Source organism: Fistularia commersonii, chromosome 20 (genome assembly GCF_037954325.1).
Source record: "Fistularia commersonii isolate RoL2024-O1a breed Wild chromosome 20, RoL_Fcom_v1.0, whole genome shotgun sequence".
In the NCBI taxonomy this organism is placed as follows: Eukaryota; Metazoa; Chordata; class Actinopteri; order Syngnathiformes; family Fistulariidae; genus Fistularia; species Fistularia commersonii.
The window spans coordinates 4,736,776-4,759,267 of NC_141303.1; the positions used below are offsets into that span (position 1 = coordinate 4,736,776).

The window sequence follows — 22,492 nt, forward strand, 5'->3', positions numbered from 1 at the left end:
TCACTGTGAAAACGAAATAGACCTAAGGAATGCTAATCTGGCGCATTTAACATAGTGAAAAAGTATTCAACGAAAAAAAGAACAGATGTGAACTACGTCTGTGTATGTGTGTGTGTGTGTGTGTGTGTGTGTGTGTATGTGTGTGTGTGTGTGTGTGTATGTGTGTGTGTGTGTGTGTGTGTGTGTGTGTGTGTGTGTGTGTGTGTGTATAAGAGAGAGACTTTGTCCTGCAATGCACTGCTATCCGTGTCATGGTGAACTGAACAATCCTTAACCCAGAATCTACAAAATCTGAATCGGCTGGTAACTTTATGGCATGCAGCAATGAATAGTAATGTCAGTTATAAGATATTTTGAATAAATATTTACCAGAAGCGGTATTAGGAGATGTTACGAGTTTACAGAGAAGAGTGATCACATTTAGACTTTGAAATATTCCATTTAGGCTATAGATTTAAGAAATCACCACTAAGTTTTAAAGAACCACAGAACAAGCTGACATGCTGTCAGTGTCAATAACCGTCAAGTCAAACATTTAGAAAGCGATGACGATGCCTGAAATGTGCGTCTTTCAATATTATTGAAGTTAGCATTTGTGATAAAAGTATAGAATTACTTATGAATATAAAGAATGTAAGAATAATACCAAGAATGTTTTGTAGTCTTTTCAGTAAGTTGGAGATTATTTTGACGAGTTGTTTTAGGGTCTAACAAATAAAAATCCCTGAAAATGGTAAATATTTGTGTAAAAGTAACTTCATAATAATCCATTAAAAGTAAAATAGCAATTAAATGGCCTCATATTCATAACTAAATGTGAAACAAAATGTAAGAAAGCTCCTTTATCTAAGACTGACAGTGGCAGATTGTTCAGATTTCATTGATTCAACAGAAGATCAGATGCTGTGTGATCCAGTCCCCAAAAAACATGGGGGTTCCCAGAACCTTAATTTGTATCAGCGATGCTTTTAGAACTAATTACCTGTTAAAATAATGCTTGAAAAAACAGAGAGCCCTTTATAATGCCCTGAACGACTCCATATCTCAACCACATTTAGTAGCAGACACAGACATTTTAGCTAGACGTTACAGAAAAATGCCTTACGTTTCGTCATGTCATCATTGAAACTTTCTTTCCGTTAACAAAATTTAGTATAAACCTCACGGTGATCACAGCAAATAAAAGTCAAAGAAGCATTTAAAGAACACTGATGTAATACAAATGCAATACAAATCAAATTGCCTTCTGTAGCTCTGGGTTGATTTGTTATTGTTCACCACCGACTACCATCTATACTGGTTTAACTCCTTCTCTCTTTAGGCCGGTTTTGTGACTGTATATAAACTACGCAGTTGGAAATAAAGTAGACAGCTGAGATGGAATGATTGCATTTTGTCCTCTTTTCTCTTCATTTGCATTTGTTCTGCATTTCAGTAACATCATGATAAATACCCATTCATCCCGATGTCTTTCTAGTAAACCGCTTTTAGAGATAATTTTACGCGCCTGTGCGGAAGACAAGACGTTGGGCATAGCTCGCTCTGTTGGTATCGGTGAATATGCCCGCCGCTAAATTTCGGTTCGGTTTAAACCTATTTTCATTCAGGCAGAGAAAAAACAATCTCGTTGATGTGAATGTCAAAATATATACAGTCTGACAGCAAATGTCTTTCAAAAGCAAAAGACTCAGCCCACACTTGGAAATAACGGGACTATCTTGCCCAAGGGTATGATTCTAAAGGCAAGATGTTTGTTTTTTTTACTATACCTTCAAAATAACACCCGCAGGCAAGATTTGCTCCATCATTCACTTCCAAGTGTGGGCAGCATATCTGCTCTTTATTTGGCCCAAAGCCTGGCCAAAATGACATTTAGTATCGGGGCGACTATAACTGACTTTATTTGTTGAGCCAGATATTCTCCACGTTTTTATTTCTGAAGCAAATCCATCTCATAAAGTTGAAAGCAATATAATAGCTCTTTGATGCAATGAGATTTGCCTAACCTTAAGCGATAGCTGGGGTTACATCCAAACCCTTGGCTTGAACGTTAAGGTATTGAGTGGGTGGTTTTCTCATATCTTCAACCTCTGCCCAAAAGCGTGTGATCGTGTCAATCCCCGGGAACGGTTGGGTTTAAAACGTGACAGAGTCGATCCATTAAGATGTCAGAAATAAGTTGGAAAATCGCTCTTGACGCCGAGGTTTGAGGGGGGAAAACGCTCATGGATGTCGGCAGTTAAATTATTTATTCACTGCCCACACAGCAACCCCGCTTTTTGACCCGTTTTGTGCGAAGAGGCACACTCCGACAAAAGCTTTCCTTGGCTGTAAGCAAAAGGAAAGACACGAGTGAAGGTTTCTAATTTTGTCAGAATTTTCTATTAAAACCAATTGGGCACAGCCAGGACAAGCAAACTAATTACCGCGTGGCTCCATGGCATTAATGCGGAATTGTAACTGAGCTAACAACCCATTTTACAAGCGACCCAGATAGGATTATTTGAAAGTTGTGCCAACAGCTCTGAACTGAAAGTGTGTCTCTCTAAATTACTTTCATCCTTCAGTGTTCAAGTGTCACTTCGGTTCAATTAAAATGAGCTCTTTTTAAAGGTAGTGGGGGGATGAGATCATTGCTAACGTTGATGCAATGAGGAGTAATTTGACTAAAACCTGTCAAATTGAATAGCTTTGAACTATCCAGGTACAATAGCGCTGGTAATGATAGTGATAATTAACGCATTTGGATACTTGTACTACCTCCGCCATGTAAGTTACGCTGCTCTGTCTATCTTTTAATCGAGACGATTGTACGTACTCTACCTGTCAGATTTTCAGAAAAATCAGACTTTTGCATTGGCAATATTAAAAATGTAAATATTGGGAGGGACTTGATATTTATCATAGATTTTGTTGTGTATTTTTAAAATTAAAATTCATTTAAATAGACTTTGGTTAGACCGACTGTTGTATCATCTACCAATGGGATCGCAGTTCATATCTGTAGTAACATAAATGCTTGTTTGTATGAAATTTTCTTCTTTAATATTTTACATTAGAAATAAATTTGATTAGTTTGAGTGTTTTTTCAGCTGCACGCAAACACTGTTGAGTTGCATGTGTGCTAAACACGGGACGACTCAAAGGATACCAAAGGCAGCAAATGTTGACATTGTGTTATCTTTCATTAGTGTGTGTAGTAAATATAATGAGAATCGAAATGAAATGAAATCTAAAGACCTGTGAAAAATCCAGATGTTCAAGTCCACATATTACAACCTATTGTTTTAACATCCCTTAATGTTGATGCGTTAATTTCAAGTCCAGCGTTGAATGACCAACCATATTTTCATTCGGAGATTGATCACTTTGAAACATTTAAAAAATAAAGGCCTTGTTAGGCAACCTGAAATCCAGTGCAGATCTCCAGTACCAAAGTGTTCAACTGTTTCACATACAAAAACAATCCAGCACTGTAAAAAAATTAAAATGTAGCTCAAATATCAGTGAAGCCAAACATTAAGAATTACATGATGCAAACAAGCTGAGGAGTTCAAGTATCTCGGGGTCTTCACGAGTGTGGGAAGGATGGAGCGGGAGATTGGCAGGTGCGGCGTCTGCAGCGATGCAGACTCTGAGCCAGAAGGCGAATTCTGGATGGATGGATGGATGGATGGATGGATGGATGGATGGATGGATGGATGGATGGCGCAAGCAAATTGTCAAGAAGACCCTCTTGGAACCAGTGACGTGCGGTGAGGTTCACAATAATCATTTATCAATTCATTCCCTCCAATTAACCCATCATAGATGAACCGTGAGCAGTAGGCTGCTGACGACCAGCACCAGGGGAGCATTTAGGGGTTCGGCATCTTGCTCAACAACACTTCGAAACACTAGGAGGAGCCGGGAATCAAACCAGGTTTGCTTGATTCCAAAGACAATTGCCTTACCTTCTCACCTCCATGGCTGGTGAGGCACTGACCGATGTGCCTCATGATCACTCAGCACAAGAAACTAGTAACACACATACAGTTGTTAACAAAAAAAACACTGTACGTGGGAAAAGTAGTTTGTATAGCGAAAGTGTTTTTAATAGACAGCAGAAATAGCAGTACGTCTGATCTACGTCGAGGCTCCACAGTCTGCTCCCTCACCGTACGTCCCTTGTGAGTATTTGAACAGTAAATGTGAAAATGTGAAAAAAAGTTAAACCCGTAACTCTAAATGAGAATTACCTTTAAAGTGTAAATCACTGATAAATACAACCATTGAATCCTTTTTTGTCTTCATTTTATATTTTTTTTCTTTCCGAGACTGTCAAGAAGTGAGGCACGGCCTCTCCTGCCTCCCCTACTTGCAACGTCATCGCTCGGAACAGATGCTGCCTGCGTGAAAGCGGGCCCGTCATGGCGTGACGTGAAAGCGGGACGTTGCGCATCTCTGACAAGTTTTACGGTACCTGCTGACACCGACACCCGGAAGCACCGGGACGCCTGGTTTGTTATGTTTTGGTCGCTGGAAAAAAAGAAAGGCAGCTTCAGCGGGTGAAGCCGTACTTTGAATGAGGAGTCAAGACGGTGATGGAAGATGACGGACCAATAGCCGACGCGTGTAAAATGCCGAGTTTCATCAGCAGTTTCGAGGAGGGGCGGGTGAAAGTGTCCCGCAACCTCCCCGCAGAAACTTCCCCCGGGGACAGTAAAGTTGAGCGGCCGGTCGGACATCTTCCACGCCGTGTCTCCAGAGCAAACTCCCGGTTGTCGTTGGACGGAGCCGGGGAGTCGGAGGGCCGGAGCGCCGAGGAGGAGAAGGGTCCGAAGGGAAACAACAACAACAATTGCAACGGGGGGGAAAGCAAGAGGCGGAGGAGGAGCGCTGTCGAGATTTTGATGAGGAATTTCGGGGTGTCCAAGTCTCCCTCCGTCCGCTTGAGTACGGAACCTCGGATGCAGTGCGGCGCCGAGATTGAAAATTACGAAAAAGCCGTTTATAACGACGTGGCTAATGGTCCTGAAAGTGAATGCGGCGACTGTAAAAAGTCGGCTCGAAAAACGGGCGAAGCGGAGACAGAAATCGAGCCTCCCCCGTGCGATTCCGCGACCCGGGATGTGAGGGAGGGAGAACCGGTGGAGGTTGGAGATCAACACCGGAGTGTCCGCCGGGCGGGAACCCCGGACGAAGAACACGTCTACTGCACCGTTTACTGCACCGCCAACGACAGTCGCGGGGAAAGCGGCTCAACCGAAGGCCGGGATGAGCCGGACGCCCCCGGGGAAGCTGGCTCTAGTCCCGAACCGGTTCCGTACACCCTGGACGACCTGGTGGATCCCCTCGGTGATGCGGCCCGCCGGCCGACGGCGGAGCAGGCCGACCAGGGGACCGCGGCGCAGCATTGTAGGATGTGCCTGGAAGACAAAACAATTACACCCCTGCCGTGCTGCAGGAAAACTGTGTGTGATGAATGTCTGAAATTCTACGTCAGCTCCCAGGTTGGTCGGAAGGAGAGCGTGTGCGTGTGCGTGTGCGTGGGTTGTTAAAAGTTTAGTTGGGTGGGAATCTGTCCCAGCATCACACAAACCGGATTATCCTGAGGCAGGCTGTTACAGTGTAATATTAAACAGAACTTGAAGACTTGGTAGAGGCATAAAGCAGAGGTCAGTCTTTTGTGGATTTAAAAAAAAAAAAAAATTAAAAAGTTTCCTCGCACTACAAGTTCGAAACAAAAAGTTACTCATTCTCTCATTAGAATAAAGTGTATAATTGAATGAATCAGCATAAGATTTAATACTCATTAAAGTACAGCATTTGAATAGAGCTGTTACTTACTGCATCAATCAATGAGGGGGTTTTAACCATCGATTTGAGGTTGTTTACGCTCCTCCATTTGGTCAAAAACATTAGATGCATATGGCCTGAAGGACCAACATTTAATCCAACCCAAAGATCCGGTCTCAGTTTGCATCAAACCTGAACTTTTGCATTGTCGAATACGATATGTTTATTTGTTTTGGTTAGTTTGAGGACTTTTCAACCCTAAAGCAACAGACAAACAAAACCAAATGTAAGCGAAATCTCAATGAGTTCACAGGGAAAGAAGGAAATTAAATATTTATTTATAGTTTAGCCGGTCTGAGGGGGGAAAAGAAGTGAAAAGACTGCAGCAGGCAGTAACACTGTGGTGATTCAGGCTTTTTCATCTTTATTTACATATATTTTGCTTTGGTCTGTGAAGTGTGGTTTGTTTTTGCACAGCGTGAAACGCATTAAAAAGAACAGCATACACCTCGTGGCAGTGATTCAAAACAATGCATTTCCTTGAATTGAGCGGTTGCTGGAGACTTGAGATGATTCAGTTCTCAATTCTTCAATACTCCCTCGCACATGGGTTGGACTGAGATCAGTAAACGTACGGCAAATAGAGGGGTCAATTTGTTAAGACCGCTACTTCAAACAGTCCTCTGGTTGCTTCTGGTTCCCATGTGAGTGCAAGTTTTGTGTTGAAACCTGGACAAACAAGTCGCACCAAGGGGGGAATAGGGCCAGACTTCTGTTCGTCTGAGCTTGTTAATATGTAGCAGCAAAAAGAAGAAAAACAATAATGCAAAAAAAAAAGCATATTCTCACATAAAGGGCCCACCCAAATTGGCATCGCATAGAATTTAGACACTCACTGACAAACAAATAAATGAATTTTGGGAGATGCAGCCAGGCCCAAGACAGGTTATAGGTATTTAATGGCTAGTTTTCAGTCAGAAAGGAAAAATTACAACATGATTGCGAAATTAAGCATGGCATGCCCCCAAAGAAACACGCACGCAGGCCAAATATTTGCAGTGCAGTTTACAGTGGCTGTGAGAAAACCCTTAGACAATAGTTTTGTCACACATCCACTGCTATAACAACGCTCACGTTGTTGCTGCTCCTGTTGTGTCAAAATAACTATCTTTTTCGTACCTGAAATCTTATGTTTGTAAGTATTTTTGCCATCAATTGAGTTTCAGCATTCTACTGTGTCTATTTTGATATTTCTATATTTATAAACACATGCACATTGTAACTTTTCTTAAGTGGTTTGGGGTGCCTTCATTTAGCAGTTGCAGACCTGCATACAGATATATCTTGATGACAGTCCAAAGATCATAAGGGCATTTTTGAGACCTCAGTCTTCAGGGAAGCGGTAACCTGCTACTTGGTCGTACTTGAAGCACTTGACATCACAAACAAACTCAATTGTCCAAGTGTTTCCCTTTTTATTCCTGGTTGGCCTGGTACTGTTTGATTCCACGCGTTTCAAATGTTTCCTTAATGTGGCCAGGATTTGTTCAAACTGGGTTAATCCCTGTGCTCAATTGTTGATTATCTCATAAAAAAAAAAGTTTTCAGCCACAGGTCGCAGCTGGTACTTATCATGTGATAACAACCGTTGTTTGTGAATCTTGCACTCCCTTAGGAATGTTTTCCACAAGAACCTACTGGCTTGTTTTGTTTATTCATCATAGTTTTGCCGCAACTATGATCTAGTTTTCAAGGCTGCAGCCTGACAAAGACAGTCGCATGAGGAAGTTACATGAGCTAATAAGTCATACCACATAAGCCGAAAATAAGGGGAGCAACTTAAATTAACACAGTAACATATTAGCTAAACATGTAGACCTCTTGTTTGTTTGTTTGTTTAGAAGTTTATTAGGACAGTGTACAAATACATTAAGCACAGAGGCAGAGATGTTTGTACCAGATAATAGCTTATAGCTAATTTGTATGGAATATTTGTCTGTAATTTGCTGCCACTGGCTATGTTTTTGCATGATTTTCTCACTCCCTGATTTTATTATACCAATTCCAACGGAACTGAGGTCACTGAGCTAAACATCCAAATAATTCAACGTTTGGGGGCACTGGTGCATATTCTGCCAGATTATCTATTTTCAAATGCTCCAGGAACTTGTTTTTTGAAAGAATAATATCAAAGTACCGTGTCTCAAAATAATTTGAGTGTTAAGTCGAATACTTGCTCCCCTTTTACCTCTTTTCCGAGGAGCACGTGGAAGACATTTACACGAGAATTATCCATGTGCGCATGATTATTTTTATACCGCGTAAGGTACAATGCTGAGTACCCAGTTGAAATTGAGGTCAGTTTGTTTTATTAAGGAACAGTGTGTACACCAAGTGTATGGAAGTGCTTTGAATTCTTTTTGGTGGAGAAAGACTGGACGATCTATATGTATCGGATTCAACTTTTACCTATTCACTCATTTTGGTGATATGAAACCCCCAAAAACAAATTGAGAAGGAGGGCTGGCAAACCCCGGGCCTTATAGAAACAATGACGCAGACAACAAAATTCACATCCTGCTTAGCTCTTATCCGTCACAACGTATCCTTCCCTGATTCCTCACAGCCCTGCCCTATAATACTTTACTGAGAGAAAACAAACCACATTAGTTTTTCTATAAGCATATTTCTGAAACAGTGCCAAAACATCCATCTTTGCAAATAGTTTTTAATGTACCTTGTTTACATGTACTTGGGCTGTGAAACTAAAACCAGGGATGACAATATTAATGTAAGACAAAAGACACCTTCTGTGCTAGCCAGAAAAAGACAAAACCAATTGGCTTTTCAATAGATCAGTATGGATTATATACATAATAATGAAGAATATTATTGTTTCAATGTGTTACGAATTGATTTGGTCATGTATCAAACTAAGATATTTGTTTATTGGCACGCCCTTGTTGTGTGTGTAGTATGGCAGAATTGAATATTTGTCGTGGTATCTTGAGAGTTGCTCCACCAGTTTCCCTGTCGCTGCTGTAATCTATTTAAATTTCTTACATTTCCGAGAATACCGTCTCATGACTAACACATGATATCTGACCACCTGCGGAAGTACTGAGCTGTAAATGATTCAAGGTAATACGTTGTAGATTGATGCAGTGATTACTTCAATTAATGTCTAAAAAGCTGCCATGGAGATACATGCACAGCAAATAAAGAAGCTCTGGGTCCTGCTAACGTTCTCCCTGCGCTCATCCCTATTATCTTGTCGGGGGGCCTTCAATAAGTTACTATCTCTAAAGGCTTTTGCTACTGTAGCAATATTGCACTTCTGTTTCGATAAGATGTGCTTTATCAGCCACAAATGTCCTTGCTACTTCATTTTTTAATCTGCTACTATCTTGTTTTCATAACAAATCATATATATAATCATACAGAGACAGTGGCTCTGATTAGCTACTTCAAAATAAGATAAGGATTTTGTAAACTGTCCTCCACAGGTAGATTTTTTTTTTCCATGAATATTTTATAAATTCATTCAAAGTGCATGCTGAATAGGTCAGGGCTTTCTGACTTTTCAAGTTGTGAAGTCAACATAAGGGACAGATGTTTAAGAGATGACATCTCCAGGCTGGAAGATCTGCATTTGAAAGGGTGTAAAAAGCCAAAGGCTCAGTCATATTGAGTTACAGTTGTTTGAAATTCTAGTGGGTCTATTGTAACTAGGATTATGATAAGTTGCCATGTGTGTGTGGGTTACTTATATTAGTTTCATCTTTATATAATATGTAATAGGTGGAAAGTATTCTCAGCCTCTTTGCACCGAGAAGCTGCAAGCCGCTTTAATATAGCTCTCTATGTACAAATGCTAGACACGCCACACAATAGCATTTTGTCGATTCTTGCTTAATCCGGCACTCGGTGACCCTTGACACACATGTGCCGGGCAGGGTGCAAAGTATTTGTCATTTATGAGGAACAATGCTTCAATTAACCGCTCATTTATTTTCCTATTTCTCTATAACAAGTAACATGGGAATATTCATTTTATTTGTTGGCTCTGAAAATATCTGATTGATTCATTGAATGGAAAAGCAATTGGAGGCACTTACTGTTCCATAAAATGATATGAAAACTATCAATTTCCAAATGTAAATACAAAAATATCATAGCACCCCTCCAAAATTGTGCAATATGGTGAAAATAATAAAATTACAGAATCATTTAACTGACATAACACATCCCACTCAATTGAATCTCCGTGTGTAGTTGAGAGTGCAAGAGTGTCAGCAATCAAAACCCAGTCCAACAAGTATGACCACAGCTCCTTTTGTTGTAGCAACAAATCTGTTATGCTTCAACCACACCATGTTTTTTATAGGTATACTTCCTTATTACTGCATAATTGACTCTAATGTTGAACGTAATAGCAGCGCTTGATTAAGATTGATTTTGTTGTTGGTATTCCTCTTCCTGCTGTCCTTATATACGCACTCAATACTCGTATTGTATTGTATGTCTGTTCAATGCATCTCACTGGCCTTGGAGAAACAGTGTGAAGTGACAAGGCGAAAGACAGACGCGTAACTAGAGAAGAATAGACACCCCTAAGAGGAAATACATACAACAAAAGCAAACCAGTTGGGCACAAAAGGAAAATGAGAGAATGTGATGATCATTGTACGACTTCCTTCAGGGATCGTTGAATGAGAGCTCACCCCAGATGAGACTTCAACAAACTCTTGTGTTGAAGTTTTGACAAATAATATGCATTTACCTGGAATATTAAGAACACCTCCCATGTCGCATGCATTGTGTAAAAAAAAGTCAGGTAAATTTTTTTGAAAACTCTTGGAGAAGCATGCTGACCTAGGAGGAAATTGACAGATTTTGCCTACCATTGCAAGAATGTGTTTGTGTTTTGATACTGAATGGCCCGTGGTGCAGATACTTGTAGTGCAAATTCTGCTGCGCTATGAAATGCTTGATTCTGAATAGGGAGAATCACTCACTATTTGTTGTATTGGTGATAAAATGTCATATGCTAAAGCTACATCGTAATTTGTATGACTCAGGAGTCATACTTTGCGTTGTGTTTATAAGTTCTACATTTAACACACCTTACACAAATCTCTAAGTGATTTCCTCGGTTTAATTAGCATTTGTATTCACAGAACACTTCTTTGTGATGTCTCATAGGTGCGAGTGGCCAAAGCTTACATCAGCTGTCCAGTCCCAGAGTGTAGCGGCTTCCTGGAGACGAGACTTGTGATTTCTCATTTATCCAATGAAGATATAGCGAAATATAATTATTTTTTGGAGCTGAGTCAGCTGGACTCGAGCACCAAGCCCTGTCCACAATGCAGTCAGTTCACCTCTCTGAAGAAGCACAATTCCAACCGATTGGAGCACAAGTACAAGGTCAGACGACGCTTCCCCGCAAAAAAAGTTTGGAGATAGAGAGTTTAGAGAACTGAAAGTAATAAAAGTTTTTTTCATTGGCTATTTTCTCTATTCTAGATACAGTGTAGTAACTGCCAGTTTGTGTGGTGCTTTAAATGCCATGCACCATGGCACAGTGGAGTCAAATGCCGCGATTACAGGAAGTGTGACAAGTCGCTAAGGAGCTGGGCCAACGTTGTCGAGCACGGACAGAGAAATGCTCAGAAATGTCCACAATGCAAGGTAAGAGATGTGAGAAACCCACTGCAGAGGATGAATGGAGTTGCCGACCTTTGCTGCAAAGTCATAAGCAGTTTCGATGTGGCGATGGTGATGAGTCGAGGGGAAATGGAAAAAGGATCAATGATGGCTGAAAACAAGAGCAGAGCGTGATGATGGATAGAGAGCTGTAGACAATTAGATGTACACAGATTTCATTGTGCACAGGAAACAGCTTGAAGGGATGCACAGACTGAATAAATGATGACATTTATATTTCTTGTCTTTCTCTCATTAGTCCCCATAATATCTAATTTGACTGCCAGGAGATGACCAAAAAAAGACATCAATGAAGCTACTTACCGGTGTTTGTGAAATCGTCGCTTTCGGCATGAAATAGCTCCCACCTCCGGTAACAGTAGCAAAAGCAAAGATTCAGGAATTGTGCTTCTACAAGCATGTTGCATAATATCATACTATGAAATAGATCCCTAACCAGATGAGCATAATTGTGAGTTAACATGGTGGTTTTATTTTATTACATTGGGTTAAAGTGACCCCAAATCCATTACATTGGATAAAAAGTGTTTGTGCGTGTGTGTGTGTATTTTTATACTTGTGCGTGTTTTGACACAACATTACTGATAATGATATACTATAGTACATATAGTATATATGCTATAGTACTACTGGCCTGTTTCTTTGAATTTTGGATGATTCTTACAACAATCACTTTTCTGTACATTATTCGGTTAACAATCAGGTTATTTTTAGAAATTTATCTGTGATTCCCAGGTAAGTTTTTGGTATTCACATCTTATTTAGTGTGAATAAATACAAAGAATTGATATTTTATTATAGTATCATATATATATGTGTGTGTGTGTGTGTTTGTATGTGGGTGTAAGAATATTTTAGTAAATGAATTATCATAGAAGTTATGATATCATGATAGGACTCTTTCTGGATCTCTTTTTTTTGTCCAGATCTACATTCAGCGGACTGAAGGCTGCGACCATATGACCTGTACGCAATGCAACACTAACTTCTGTTATCGCTGTGGAGAGCGCTATCGACACTTAAGGTTAGAAACTGTTCAACTATATTTTGTTTTTGATTTTTTTTTTATATATTTCTTCTGGGTTCCTTGTTTACCTCTTTTTCTGCAATAACCCAGTTTGTCATCATTGGTAGGTTTTTCGGGGATCACACGTCCAACCTCAGTGTGTTCGGCTGTAAATATCGCTATCTACCAGATAAACCGCATCTGAGGCGGCTGATTAGAGGGTCGGTCTGTGGTAAGTCAGTGTGTGTGCCTTTAACGTTACAACTAAAAGACTCCTAAAAAGATCTGCCGCAACAATCAGCTCAATATTCCAGTAAAATAATGTTTAAATATTTAATGTATAAGCAGCAATGTCTTCATATAAACAATATGCTGGTCATGGTACAGTAAACTTTTTGCTCATACATTATGGTTACTGTAAATTCCATTAATGCTCCTGACTCAATTAATTTCATTAAATAAATTTAGATACATAAATTAATGGGTCCATCCAGCCAACTTCTAATTCCATCAAGTTTCGGCTGGAAGTTTTTTTATTGAGTAATCCTGCTGACAAATAAGCATTCTAAGCATGATCTCCATGGGTGATGTAATAAAACTTCCATTGAGAGAGATAATTGAATTGAATCGAATCTGTATTTCGACTACAGTGTCCAAGGACCTTTCTAGCTTTACCTGCTTTGTCTTAAGCCTTCCAACACTCACAGAAAACAACTCTAGGGTTTTGTTTAACAACTGTATAGATAAGTAAGACCACTGTTTGTTGCTCGACCAAAGGTGAACTGAGACGGCATTATACTTGGATGGAGATTATAATCACATATTTTAGAGATAGTCTGGTTCATGCTCTGGATAAAAAGAGCCGAAATGTCTGTTCTCATTCAGACAAAAGGGGTAGCGCCTTATCCAGATTTAAATGAATACTGATATTACCTTTTGATATCCCGGTACACGTTGTAGTCAGTCTTAACTTGTAGAGAGCTCAGGAGAGTAGCTTCGGCTGTTGAACCCTCACATATCACATATCATGTCAGTTCATTAGTCTGTAAGTCACATGCATCTAAAATAAGTGCTAACATGCCGCCGGGCTCTGCTCTGATACATGTGTTAGACACCGTTCACTGTGACATCTACAGCTAGTTAGATCAGCATGGGGCCTGCTAAACTGGGAGCTAATTTGTCCCTCAACAAGAGCCATTTACCCATTATGTTTTTTCTTTCTGCCTGTTTTGAGCCTCAGCAGCATAGAATTAGCATACACTGGGCGGCATTTTACTGTTAACATAAATCTGCTCAACGTTTTTTTTTTTTTTTCCGGCAGGTATATTCATTCAATTGTGAGCAAATATGTTTCTGTTTTCTTCATGAAAGGGCTGCATTAATCTTTAACCAATTATCAAAAAAGATATTTACAATTAAATTGTAACTCATGCATATAACAAGCTCCCCTTCTGTTCTCTCTTCTTCATCCATGCTGGAAGGCACTAAGTTGCTGGTAGCTCCTGTGGTCATTTTGCTGGTCGTGGTGCTGGGAGCGCTAGCAGCAGTGATGGGTAAATTGCACTCATGCACTAAACTCTGTGTGATGCCCTGTTTTTTGCTCCCTTGCACATGTGTTGTTCCCCACAGTAAAGCAGCCGGACAGGCGAGAATAATCACAACATCCCTTTTTATTCCCCCCCCACAAAGAAACAAATATGTCAAAATACCACACTATACTATGTTCTTTGGGTGGCTTATACTGCAGTACCTTGAACTGTTATGCCTCTCTTGAACTGGAATCAGAGGTAATCTTTTGGCTTTGTCTTATATATCTGGCAGATGATCAGCTGCAGGCTAACATGCACTGATTGCAGATTCATATTTGTTTTCATCGTAAATAGAATCAGTGTACTGCTGTATCTCTCCAAACCTCTTTTACAGCTCAATGCATCCAACATATGCCAGATTGCGTGGTCAAATCTGATTTTAGAGTGGCATAAGATGGATTAGCTGAATAATCAATATCAAAAGGGAACAAATGTTTGAGAAATTGCCTATTTTTAATTATATGTATTGCAATATTTCTCTTTTATCAGTCTGTGCAGTGGGAGGGTGGAACTTAGCTTCCTGGTAGTTACTGTATGTAACAACAATTGAAAATAGTAGCCTATCCTATCGGTAGCCTCCCCCCCATTATAAAATAATTTAAGAGACTTTTCAAAAGATACATAAAGCTTCTCCAGTGTATTAGTCCATTTAGCCTGTACTATTTTCTTAAGAAAAAAGGAATTTTGAAAATTGATCATCGAGAACTAGAGGATGCCTGAGGGATGGAGGATACATTTGCTGGTGGTGATTTTTAGGAACAAGGGAAACATGCACAGTGGTGGCAACTACAGAGGAAAAAAAGTTGATAAAAATAAAATAAAGCCACACCATGACATAGTGGATAAGATGAGTGGAAGCTAGGCTAAGAGGCAGAAGTGAGCATTTGTGATCAGCAGTTTGGTTTCATGCCAAGAAAGTGCACTACAGATGCAGTATTCACTTTGAGAACGTCGATAGAGAAGTACAGAGATGGGCAGAGGGAGCTGCATTGTGCCTTTGTGGTTCTAGAAAGAGCAAATGATAAGGCGCAAAGAGAGAATCCGCGGTATTGTACTAAGAAGTCTTGTGTGAAACAGAAGTATTATAAAGTTGTGCTGGACATTTTTGAGAGCTGTAACACCATGGTGAGGTGTGCCATAGGAGTTCAAGGCGGAGGTGGCCCTTGTTGTTGGCTATGGTGATGGCTGACAGGTTAGACAGGAATCTCTGAACTATGATGTTTGCAGATGACATTGTGAACTGTAGTCAGAGCATGGAGCGGGTGAAGGAAAATCCCTAGAGCTGGAGATTTACCCTGGAAAGGAGAGGATTGAACATTCGCTGCAGAAGACGCGTGTGAATGAGAGGGAGCCAAGTGGAACAGTGAGGCTATAGCGAGGAGAGATAAAGGAGGCGGAGAAAATCCTCCTCGGGTCACCGGTCCAGAGCAACAGAAAGTGCAGAAAAGAGGTGGAAAAACGTGTGCGAGCACGTTGGAACAGGAGGAGAAAAGTGTCAGATGTGATGCGTGGTTAAAGAATACAGTATCAGCCAGAATGAAAGGAAAGGCATACAAGACAGCGGTGAGGCTTGTGTTGTTGTCTCATGTAGACATGGTGGCACTGAGGGAAAGACAGGAAGCAAAGGTGGAGACGGCGGAGATGAAAATGGCGAGGTTAGGAATGAATCCCATCAGAGGGACAGCGCATGTTTGTTTTTTCTGGAGATAAAGTCAAGAGATGTAAAGAGGCCGGTGGCTTGGACGTGCACAGAGAAAGAATAGTGAACATAATCGTTGAAGGATACTGAGAGTGTAACTGTCAGGCAGGAGGCCGAGAGAAAGACCAAAGGTGAAATTTATGGATGGAGTGGAAGCGAGCACGAAGTAAGTTTGTTTGAGAAAAGAAGACGCAGACGGTAGGATTAAATGGGGGCAGATGATTCGCTGTGGCGGCCCTTGAAAATGACAGTCTCATACTTTCAAATCATTATGCCGTGACACGGTGAATGCAGAATAAGCATCATACACATTGTTGACATGTCACAGGCCACCATTCATTTTGTTCTGTTTAACCTTCTTACTCTGGCTTCTTTCGGTAAATGTCCGCAGGTTTGGTAGTTTTCCCCATCTACTATGTGTGCAAGAGGAGAAAGAAGCAAACTCAGGGCTCTGGACGATGGATCTGAAACCTGCGCCTCTTTTCGTTGAATCGACTCACGAACAACCCTTAAAACATCACCGTCATCTCCTCAGGGACACACAGGCCAGTCCGAGCCATCGGGAAAAATCTGAAAATTGCAGTTGATTACTGAAGTACTTTCTGTTCAGCCAAGCGATATCTGGATTATCCGTCATCATCACACTGAAAGCATTTGTAATCATGAGAAAAATGGATATTCAGGCAGAAAGATATATACCTTTCAGTTAAGTTCAGCCCTGGAGGTGGCACCAGCTCGATCAGACAGACAGCCTTCTTGCTAGCCAGCTGTTGTCCCAGTCCCAATTGCAGTTTTGCACTCTTCTTGCATACTTGACATACAAGAAATACAAATGATAGGTTGATACAGGTTTCTTTTTTTAATACCCATAGCTGTCTTTTCTTAAAGCTCGGAGACCATTACTGAAATATGATGGTGCATTCGGAGGGCCTTTGAGAGTCTGTTGATATCTGAGAATGTGTGTCAACAGAATTTGAGGGACATTTAAAAAGATAGAATGACCTTACGCAAAAATAATATGGATGTGTCTTCCATATCGCACTTTTGCAAAAGCTTTCATTAGTTGTTCTTGCCGCAGATGTAAAAATGTATTTGGAAAAAGCCATAATGAGGGTATAAATTCTCACCAATGCAGGAATCCCTGGAAATTGAGTTTATCAATTTCCTTTGTTGGGAAGTCAAATTAATTAGCCTATTTATTAGAAAATGTCCATTCTACATTTCTACAGAGACCTTTGAGAATGTTATCAGATTTGTACAAATTTGCCATTGATGCTATTTTAGTTGACAATCATTTCAAAGGCTGAAAGTCTCAGCCTGCCTCTGTTATAATCTGTTTTCTTCCATCAAGTCTTTCCCCGGTGTTTTTCCGTCTTATTCACTTTGCCTTCATCTCTCCTCTCTGCCTGACCGAGCTCATGTTATGTGGAAAAATGGTTCATGCACTTACAATCCCCTGGCTGGCAGGTCCTCTTTGCTATGCCCACATGCCAGTTACCTGCCTCATCAAAAAGAGGGGAAAAAAAAAGTGTGGGGTACTGAATTGTGCTAAAACAAGCGGTGAATGTGGCAGGCTAAATGGATGAACTGACAACGGTTTCACCTGTTGGGAAATCCGAGTAGAGCTTTTTAATATTCTACACAAATACGAGTTGAGAGGTAGCTCTAAATATGTTGTAAACAAAATGATTTACGCCATAGATTTTTCAAGAAATGATTGGACATGATTTATTTTGTTTCTGATTCTTGCAGTGAAAGCAGTATGTCTGCTTGAATGTTCAAATTTTGACTCTGCAGCAAACAGTCCCTCTATGCTCCCGCCTGTCACTTCTCTCTTGCTTTCCCCTCACACATCCTTCCCTTCCCTTCAGCATTAATTTTTTGCTGTGCACTCACTTTCACTTTATCCTTCACTCTTTGGTGTGACTGCGCTTCGCTCTTATTCTCTTCAACGTTCGACCAAGGTAAAGAGGAAGGTAATTACTGGACAAAAGGCTTAGTCGTGGGAGTAAAAGCACATCCGCTGTTGCTGTGGCTGCAGTTCAGCAACAAAATTCATCCGAACTGGATGCTTTTAGCCCTGATGTGAAAATACCCCCAAGCGACCTGCAGTGCAGTCAGTGATACGTGTTTTCCACATCAGTCACAGGTGTGTGTGTGTGTGTGTGTGTGTGTGTGTGTGTGTGTGTGTGTGTGTGTGTGTGTGTGTGTGTGTGTGTGTGTGTGTGTGTGTGTGTGTGTGTGTGTGTGTGTGTGTGTGTGTGTGTGCATGCGTATCCCACCATTCTTGGAACGGCTGTTTTGTTTCGGCTTCCTCGCAAGGGATTTTTTTAAGATGTTTCCCTCGAAGCATCTGCAAAACAAATACAGTAGAAAAGCAAGACAAAGTACAGCAAATCAGCCAGGAGCTGCAGTGAGGAAGAGATGTTAAAAGTTCCTCATTAAACAGGTGGAGGTAAGAAATAAAAGTTAACTGCTTTTTAACTTTTAATCTGGAAATCCTATGTGGTTTGCAGTGAAATGTATCATCAGCGCAGTTCAGCATTCTCTCGATGGCTAGACAACATTTTAAGATACAGCAAACATTCTGTTGATAATTTCATTTTATTTTTTTATCTTTTATAATATTAAGATGTAATATTATGTGGGTTTTTTTTTTAAGTTTGGGATAGAGTGCTATATTTAATTGTCTGCATTCAAAGGTTTTTTGATCCTCAGTAAATTTACATGGTGGCAGTTGAGCCTTACAGTGAGAAGGTCTCAGGTTCGATACTGACAGGCAGCCTTTCTGTGTGGAGTTTGCACATGGGTTTCCTCCCATGCATGAACATGCAACACGCATTAGGGAAATTGAAATCCAAAGAATTAATATATGTGACCCTGTGACAGATTAGCGACCAGTCCTGGGTTTACTCTGCCTCTCGCCCAGTGATAGCTAGGATAGGCTCCAAACCACAACCCTGGGTGCAGGAAAAGCAGAGTAGATCATAATAGATGGATGAACAATTCAAACTCATGGGCAAAGGCACCGTAACCACAAGTACCTCCACTATTGTAAATGGGTTAAGTCTCAAAAAATATTTACATTTCTTGTCTACAAAATCCAGCAAGACTTTCCCTTACACTTTACATGAGGGTACAGTAAACGTACCATTTGCCAAATGTTGCCTTGCAGAGGTTCCAAATAAAAAAAAAAAAAACACCTGCAAGAAATGACCCAGCCATAAAATAATAAGCAACTAAATTTGTTCAAAAAGAAACAGAGCTAAACAATATTACCCTATTTCCATATTGCCCACTCCTAAATGAATCTTCAGTAGAATTTACAGAAATCATGAATCACATTTAATGTTAATGCACGTGGGACATATTGCTGTTTGTCTGGCGTCCTCCCAGGGCACAAGACATTCTGCACATGTGGGAGGTAAGAGACAAAACTCAGAATGGAAAAACGAAAAATGTAATGTGACACATTTTATAAGTAGGTCCTGACTCTGGGTTTGAATCCAGACTCTGGGATTTTGTTTCTTTTGCTTTTCTGTTCTCGCTCGTGTCATATCCTCATCTTTGAAAGCCGTGCCAAAGAAATTACTGGATAGCACCTTTGCTCCAAAATGCTTCCTGATACATTTGGTGTGGGCTGCTTGCAACCCAATTTTCTCTCCAGGGAAAAAAGAAAAAAAAAACGTAAATCTCTGCAGTGCTGAAATGATTCAGATATCTCTCCATCTCCGGATGACGAGGAACAAAAAGACAAACAAAAGTTCTGTTGCTTTCAACAATTCTTAAGACGGGACATCAGGGTCCTTTTTTCAAAGTCATGTTCATTTGAGTTACTCTCAATTTCAAATTCCAGTTTTCTCTTCAATATTCTAAATAGTAAATTAACATAGGAACACTTTGATTGAAGATACATTCTTCCTTTAGGTAATTCATTTAGAGTCCTGTACTCCCTTCAGACGTCCAATCCTGTTTCCATCGACCCATCCCCCTTACTTGGGCGGCCCATGTAACCCGGCTGGTGCTAATTTGTCCTGCCTGCAGTGAGTCACACTCTGCTTCTTGCAAGTAAATTGCCTGCAGGAAGCAGTTGAACTCCCAGCCTCTTCCAGTATCGCTCTGGAAAAAAAGTTCTCTCTGGTGATGTTCCGATAACTCAATCTGCTGATGGATCGTGATTTCAGGAAAAAACTGGGACAAAAGTGTGAGACATTGCATGTTAAAGTAAATTATCCAGAGTTGGCAAGAGTTTTTGTATCGGAACTAATGTAAGCTCAGATGAAGCAAATTTGTAGTAAGATTCATTTATACAGGCATCTTTGCGAAAACAAGAATAAGAGTGGGTTGTTGTTTGTCTCTATATGTGGCTCTGTGATTGGCTGGTATTCCCTGCCTCCTGCCTAATGTCAGCTTGGATTGGCTCCTGCCACACCATGACCCTCAGTGCCAGATAGGCATTATAGACAAAAAATGAATGAATAAAAACACTTGCTATAAATCAATTGGGAACAATTTTGGCAATTCCACATGCTTTCTGGACCTTTTTTTTTTTTTATTTACAATTAAATATGCAATGGTGCCTTTACAGTATCTGCAGAGCTGGAAGTAGCTGGCCTTTAGTTTAAGGCCTTCCAAAGATTAAATTGGAGCCAAAATCTGCCGTACAGACTGTGATGAATAAATCAGAAGGATAAGAAGGACTGATATTGCCTCATCGTGTGAACCACGATGCCTGAAAGACACTAAGGAGAAGAGTCTGTGTCTTAATAATAATTAAGCTCCTGCTGTTGAAGGAAAGTGGAACCAGTTTTAAATATGACTTTGGACAGGCTCCCTACAGGGTAATATCCGTAAAATCAGGCCTTCATTTAATCTGTGCTTTTACGCAATCACTCCTGAAAGGTTTCTAGCTACACAATCCAGAGTTTTAGCTGTGTCTCTTGTATCCTCTTGTAGTTTTGCACAAATGTCACTTTACTTGAGCTCAGATGTGTCTCAGTCGTTGTACGCTGTTATACCTTCCTACTGTGTTATAGCATTAGTCTTAATCACCTTTTTAGTGAAAAAAATTAAGGTAATTTGCTCCATGGGATTTCACTCTCTAAGACAAAAAACATGAATGTCATTTGCTATCAAAGAAATATTTAAGACTTGATATACTGGGCTTTTTTTATTGCACCATGTACACATCCTTATCTGCTGTCACTGTAAATTATCTGCTGATCTGCTGACATAACAAGGCACTTGAATATTTTCATCCAGGCTGATGAAAAATAAACAGTCACCTTATGTAATAGCCAGGTTTTAGAGTTTTATTTTTTAGTTTTTATTGCCATGTGTCACCAGAATATTTTCTTTGTTGTGATAGTCAATGTATTTTGTTGTTCCACACTCTTTGTCATGTTCTTGGTCTGCCTCCATCACTCTAGTCTACTATTTACAATCACAGTTGCAAGTACAGTCTCATGGCAGTAGGGGTCATAAAAACATCACAAGAGGTGAATCCTCATTGATTTGTTGATTTGACCAGTCATATCACAAAGTGGATGTTCATAGTCCATCATTATAACACTTATAAATACCTGTTTTATTATTATGTAGCGTTTAAGATCATTGACCAATAAATATATTATATGAATTCAAATGAATCACCTGTTAATTGTCATGGATGTTATTATTTCTCCATTTATATTTTATGTAATTTGCAATTTTCAGTTCACCTTAGATAGGAAGTGGATGTGTAAAAAGCTATTGAACAACACTATTATTCACACGCTGTTATTTGATATTAGATATTATGTCCAATGGTAGAATTCAGTAGGGGTACATATATATATATATATATATATATATATATATATATATATACATATATATATATATATACAGTATATATATAACTATATGTATTATGTGTATTATTCATGTAAGTATTCCTTTCCTTTCAGCTGCTCCCTTCAGGAGTCGCCACAGCTTCCTCTTCTCTCACACCAACTAACTTCATATCATCTTTCACTCCATCCATGAATCTCCTCTGTGGTCTTCCACTAGACCTTCTGACTTGCAGTTCCAACCCCAGCAACCTTCTACCGAAATATTTAAAACATTTACTGTCCCTCCCTATATATATGTGTATATATATATATATATATATATCCTGATTGTTTTCTATTTTTTATTTTGTCTGATACTCTTTTATCATGCATATATATATGTGTGTGTGTGTACGTATGTACCTGTATATATACATATATATGTGATGTATATACATATATATATATATATATATATATATATATATATATATATATTTTCATTCAATTCAAGGATTCAAGACTTTTATTGTCATTACACAGAGTGCATTGAAATTTAGCTCATTAGTAGCTCTCAGGTTCAGTGTAATCAAAAACACAAAGACAAACCAACCTTAAAAGGCAGGACACAACAATAGCAGCATCTCTGGGTTAGAGATATAAGACAGAAAAAATATAAAACAAAAACATTTAGAAGAATTAAAAGATTAATATGTACAAGGAAAAAAGTATATATATATATATATATACACTTATATATACACATACATGCTGTAAAAATATATGCGTGTGTGTACATATGCATGTATACATGTAGGATATGTTTTTTTTTCTTTTCTTGTTGTTTCCCATTACCCTTTTTATGATTTCTCTTTTTAAT

General features: G+C 39.7%; 1 protein-coding gene across 3 annotated transcripts; it reads left to right on the forward strand.

Annotated features, from left to right (window-relative positions):
* The first annotated feature begins 4,152 nt into the window (after nt 1–4,152).
* rnf217 (ring finger protein 217) lies at nt 4,153–21,900 on the forward strand. 3 transcript variants are annotated; one of them, XR_015107684.1, is made up of 8 exons: nt 4,153–5,492; nt 10,984–11,205; nt 11,305–11,469; nt 12,432–12,529; nt 12,640–12,743; nt 13,993–14,064; nt 16,191–18,254; nt 21,748–21,900. XR_015107684.1 is itself a non-coding variant. In XM_086166978.1 (7 exons), the coding sequence occupies exons 1-7, from the start codon at nt 4,584–4,586 to the stop codon at nt 16,265–16,267; spliced, it is 1,647 nt and encodes a 548-aa protein (XP_086023104.1). In that variant the 5' UTR covers nt 4,153–4,583; the 3' UTR covers nt 16,268–21,634. The 3 variants fall into 3 exon arrangements, 2 of the variants coding, with proteins under 2 accessions (XP_086023104.1, XP_086023105.1); XM_086166978.1 differs by lacking the exon at nt 21,748–21,900 and having other exon boundaries at nt 16,191–21,634; XM_086166979.1 differs by lacking the exons at nt 16,191–18,254; nt 21,748–21,900 and having other exon boundaries at nt 12,623–12,743; nt 13,993–14,066.
* Nucleotides 21,901–22,492: the final 592 nt, after the last annotated feature.